We start from the raw sequence: 5537 nt of genomic DNA on the forward strand, positions 1-5537 counted from the left end.
TGCTGAAAATCCTGGACAGATCTTCAAACAATCTCAGTTTAGTTTCTGTTCTCTTTTAGTTTAGTTTCTGTATTAATTTCTCTGGGCTTCTGCTAAAACACCTGGAGCCACTGGAAATATATTCCATCAGATCTTCTGTTCTGTACCACACACCAAATATACCAAGGCTGCTGAAATTCCATTTCAACAAAAATTCATTTTCCCATAAACATGCTACAACATATTTGGTTTTTGCAGAAACCAGGTGCTCTTGTGCAATTGAAAAATCTGACACTCTTCACTGGCTAGAATATATCCCAGCAAAGTTATGCAGCTGATCAAAATGCAGAGCACATACCGTAGTCTGTTTGTTTGTCCAAAGGAGGCTGGAAGAAGTGACAGGAAAACTCAAGGGTTTTTTCAGTCTGAAACCTGTATATACAGAAGATCAGGGGAGGTATTTGGAAATACTGTTGTTTTAAAGTATTTGCAAATGCATGTAACAGTCAACTCCAGTTTAGTATTCCTTATCTTCCAGTTTCTCAGGCTTACTGCCTGCAGGGAAATCTACATTCAAATAACATGAAAAATACTGGCAGAACAGTGTTTCAAGGTTTAGTTACATAAACATTTTCTTGAGAAACAAAGCTGGTGTATCAAGTCCTCACCCATCCCCTCCTTTCCAGAGCTTGTTGTCTTTGGCTGTTCCTTTCTGCTTCACTCATTAAGCTCCACTCCTCTTCACTTGTACTACTACAATTGTTCAAGCATACTGATATAAACTAGCTTGCTGAAATAATTTGGATTTTGAAGCGCTCCTCTGTTTTGAAGGGTCTTTGCTTAACCCAGATCACAGAAGTGACCCAAGTTTAGAGCACAACCCACATACATTCTAACTGGTACAACAATATGGTGCTGAAACACAGTGTAGTGGGAGGAACAAGCAGCTGAGGAGAGGAGAAAATGGGGTGAGAAGTTTCTGAACTAATTACTTGCTAGGGAGAATGTGTTGAGCTACAGTTTCAGACTTATCAACTTATCACCAACAAAATAAGTTTAGTAACTGTGACTCACCGATTACATGGTTGTCTTGTAACATCTTTTTCTCTTGGCTTTTCCATCCATTTGCATTTTTGAAAAGGCTGCAAGCTCTATCTAAGGGTAAATTAATCAGACCTTAAAGAGAATTTCCTAGAAAAACAAACAGAATATTTTTTTTCTGAAGCTTGAAAATGTAAACAAGAAACTGGAACAAAAATCTGGTTTTTTCAGCTTCTGGGAGGGAAAGAAAACAAGTATTTTTAAAATCACATTTAACTTTTATTTCTCTGGTATCTACAGAGTTGCCACTCCCTTTGGTGGTTTTGAGAGAGCATCAAAGCTGGTTAAATTCAAGGTACCAGATTATAATATGCTGATGCTAAACGATCCCAGATTCATGATCCTTGCAAACCCTCTTGCTGCCAGAAGATCCTTCAACAGGACTCCCAAAGGATGGACATCCGAGAATATCCCAGTAGTGTTCATTCAGCCTGCGGAATCCAACCCCGTTCCAGAAACAGAGGACCTGTGAGAGAGGCTGCATCCTACATGGTACAAAATGCTCAAAGCTGCACATCCATGTATTTTTGGTCCAAATATTACTAAAAGCTACTGATAAAATTTTTCCTTGGAAGCTGGAGTATAATTAATAATGTGGGATGCAGTGGCTCTTTTCTGGAACCCGGTTTCATCTGTAAACATGAGCTAAATAAAGTAACTTGGAAACTATGACAGTGATGTTTTCTATTTGTGTTTACATGTTCTTCTTTTACTTTCTGAAATATTTGCATGTCACTTAAGAGAAGGTGTACCAAGAAAAAAGAAGTGACACTACTCTCAAGGGACTTGAAAGGTACAGTAATTTAGGGAAAATAGCCAAGCAAACTCTGCACTCAATGCACCCCAAGTCCTGCTTGCTGTAGATAAGCTCTAACAATTCAACCTTCCCAAAACCTGCCTTTGGACCAAGGTAAGAATTGTGCTATTACTCCAGTGACAGCAGGTTCAGACCATTTTCCTCCTTTGTGACTCTTCCTCAGCAGTCATGATGCACATCAGTGACTGTGTCACCTGGATTTGTTTACAGAAAACTCAGTAAATTTGGCAATGTCAAGGATTACGTACTGGGATGAAAAAGTACAGAGGTATTTCCTGGATGTCTAGAATGTTTGTATTATTCACAACTAAAAAGCCCAGCAATGACTGGTTACGTCAAACACACAAAAATAGTATCATCAAGCTCTGTTACCACAAATGTTTTTCTTACTAGAAGGAAATTTCATAGACCTTTCCCTCTACGTCTATACTGGGACTTAAAATCATGAGAGAGTCCTTGCTCTTGATATACTGACAGGCTCTGATATTTTATAAATATCAGTATACGTGTTTTTCAAATGTCATTTCAAAGCAGGTAGTTGGCAAAGGAAATTTTGCCATCCATTTACTTTCATTTACTCTGTCACACAATTTTCACAAATAAATGTACAGGTGCTGAACAAATTTAGGAAATAAAGAAGTAAATTTTTTAAAAAATTCCACCTCATTGACTGAGAACACGTTCCTAGCAAGGGATTAGTTTGGGGATCTTAACTGTGCACATTGTACAACCATTAAATGGACAAAATACAAATTCTTCAAAGTTAAAGATGCAAGACTAAATAAAAAAACTATGGTGAGGTGTAATGCAAACAAGTTCTGGAGAAATTAGCATTTTATGAGCATTCATAAAATGAAGAGAAATATGAGAAAGCTGGTGCATAGCACATACACAGTCAGAACTGTGAAGAGGGGATACATAATTTTTACTGTATTCTCTGTAAAAACAACCTATACATGCAGAGCATGCCACCTTGCTTCTTACACAGCACACATAATGGCAATCCATGGATCCACTGGAGCAGAACGGGCTCAGGAGGCTTTAGATGTTTGAGAGGTGCTGAGCCTGCTATGGACACGTTCAGCTGATGGTCTGAACAACAGAAAGCACCGGCAGTCCTTATGTTCTGTCTGACACTTCTCAGAGGAGCTGTGTCCAGGCAAAACTGGGAGCTCTGATTCCCCTCTCAGCTCAGTCAGTAGCAGCAGAGTAGGAGCCCTGTGCCTTCTGTCCCCAGCTCTGCCAGCAGAGCACCACAAGCACACCAGCCCATCATGGGGGCCATAGGCTCCGTGGAAGCCCCACTGGCTGGGAAGAGTCCACAGCCACACGGTTCAACCTTCCCATACTGAGGGGCTTGGCCAAAGCACCTGCTGGGAGGAGACCCCAATAAACTCCTGAGCTGAGCTGGGAAGGGTTTGGGAGAGTGTTAACTGTGCAATGTGCTAAGCATTCAACAGCACGCAGGAGCCAGTGCCAGTGTCCAGGAATGTTCCCTGGCTGCATCAGCCTGCATGGAGCCTCATTGTGCAAGTCCCATGGCAATAAACAAATCCCTCTGCCAAAATCCAACTAGTTTGCCACAAAGGAATATCCCGTGGTAAGACTGGGAATTCAGAAGTCCACTGTTACCTTCACTAGGTTTTAGGACCTGCATTTATTTTTTTAGACTGTTATATTGCACTTGAAGTGTATCCTATAACTGAAGGAAATCTGCAGGGGGGCTCCTAAAGGCTTCTTTCAGCTGCAAGGACAGATTGAATGGGAAAATACACAAGTAACAGATTTACACAAACAGAAGCAAGCAAGTACAAGTTTATAAATATTTCAGGAAATGTGCATTTAACATCATGTACATTTTGTCACAAGACTCGTATTTGCTTCAAAAAGAGAAAGGCACTGAAGGGCATGGTGAGAAGTCAGAAGTATGGTGAGAATAAATATACAATAAAATGCCTAAAAGTCTTAGTTCCCAAAGGCTTTTTTTGCCTCATTTTTATTTACAATAAGGTACCAATTGCAGAAGTATAAAAGGAACTCAAAAATTAATTTAAATGTTTTCGCTAAAAAATGTGTTGAATTGAGAAAATAGATTTACTATTTCCCAGTCTATACAAAATACCCTATGATGACAGTATGTAACAAATAAATAAGAGGTGTACACTTCTAAATAGCTCCATGACTAAAAAGGATTTTTAAAACATATGAACCTTAAACCTTTTTTGACATGATAAATCAGAGTCCATGGCCTGCACTGTGTGCTCTGAAGAAAAAAAATTAACAGCATGCTCCCTTGTTAGAAGTCAGAAATATGTCAGCACGTCTTGGCTGCTTTCCCTCCTGTATGATCCATACAACTGACAATTGTGGAAATAAATAATTATTCTATTGTCTCAAAGTATCCCTTTGTTTAAATTAATTTAATACACATTGTCTCAATCAGAAGCAGGAAAAACACACTGGAGACAGAATTCTACTCCCAATGAAATCAAACAAAGCTCTTGGCACTGTCCTCTGTGCAGACAGAACATCTACATGGTATTTATTTCATCTCAAACATGTACTTGCAATTAGAATTTATACTATGTGTTCAGCATCAGAATGGATGTTTTGGATCACGGAGCTGGGCCTAACTATGTAGGTAGTTTGTTTTGCATTTTTACATATGGTGAAGTGCTAACAACCCCAATCATGCCTTAGATATACTCTGGGAAACGATATGGAAATGCAGGGGAAATGAGCCCCTATCTAATTAGATCTATTTAAAATTATTTTCAGACCAGACATGAATAATCTGCGCTCTACCTCAGCTCTTAGATGCCCTTGCTAACCAGCACAAAATATTCTGGGCAGCAGCTAAACCAAGAGGATAAAACAGCCTTCCTGAAATACAGTAAGACTGTGAAGCATAAACCCCCATATATGTTAGATTAGTATTTTTCATTGGGAGGCCCATAAATTATAAGCAGACTAGACAGAAACACCAGAAGATCCCTATAAGGCTGACAAGTCACGTAGTACTGGCTCCTTCATTATTCCCAGAGGCTACACACTGTTCAAAACCAAATAAAAAGTGATCTAAATGATTTATAAATAGTGAGTTTGCCACAGAGTTGTTACGTAACTGAGTGTTAGAATATAGATTATAAAAAAGTTACGAAATGCTGTCAGAATACTGATACAGTTTAAGAAACAAAAAATTACATATAAATTACTCTTACTAAAAGGAAATAAAGAAGGCACTGAAAGGGTGAAATCCTTTCAAGGAAATAATGTATTATTTTAAACAGCCTGCTGACTAAGTGTTCAGAGCAAGGAAAAACTACTACAGAGCTCTAACCCTTCTCCCAAAAAAAAAAAAAGTTATCATGGTTTAAGAGTACAATAGAGGGGACTCAGAAGACAAAAAGACAAATAAAATTTTACTGCAAGGACACAGTCATTAAACTATCTCAACACAAATAAAGGAAGTTATGACAGAGGTCTCCACAAACGGTATGGAAAAGATGATGAGGGAACAATAACACAGGAACAAACTGACTCTTAATAAAATGGTAAGGAACCAGCTTTAAAATTAACGGAATAAATATTTTTTCAAGAAATGCCTGGTTGTGGAACCTGGTGCTATAAGATTCTGTGG

At 38.6% G+C, this 5537-nt stretch overlaps 1 protein-coding gene across 1 annotated transcript in view; it reads left to right on the plus strand.

Annotated features, from left to right (window-relative positions):
* MYOZ2 (myozenin 2) overlaps positions 1-1752 on the plus strand; it is a 17215-nt gene extending 15463 nt beyond the window's left edge. Inside the window, exon 6 of the mRNA XM_005427044.2 lies at positions 1321-1752. Within this exon, the coding sequence (XP_005427101.1) occupies positions 1321-1552 (232 nt within the window). The 3' untranslated portion in view covers positions 1553-1752. The remainder of the gene's footprint in view (positions 1-1320) is intronic.
* The last annotated feature ends 3785 nt before the right edge of the window (positions 1753-5537 follow it).

Source organism: Geospiza fortis, unplaced genomic scaffold (assembly GCF_000277835.1).
Source record: "Geospiza fortis unplaced genomic scaffold, GeoFor_1.0 scaffold636, whole genome shotgun sequence".
Lineage (NCBI taxonomy): Eukaryota > Metazoa > Chordata > Aves > Passeriformes > Thraupidae > Geospiza > Geospiza fortis.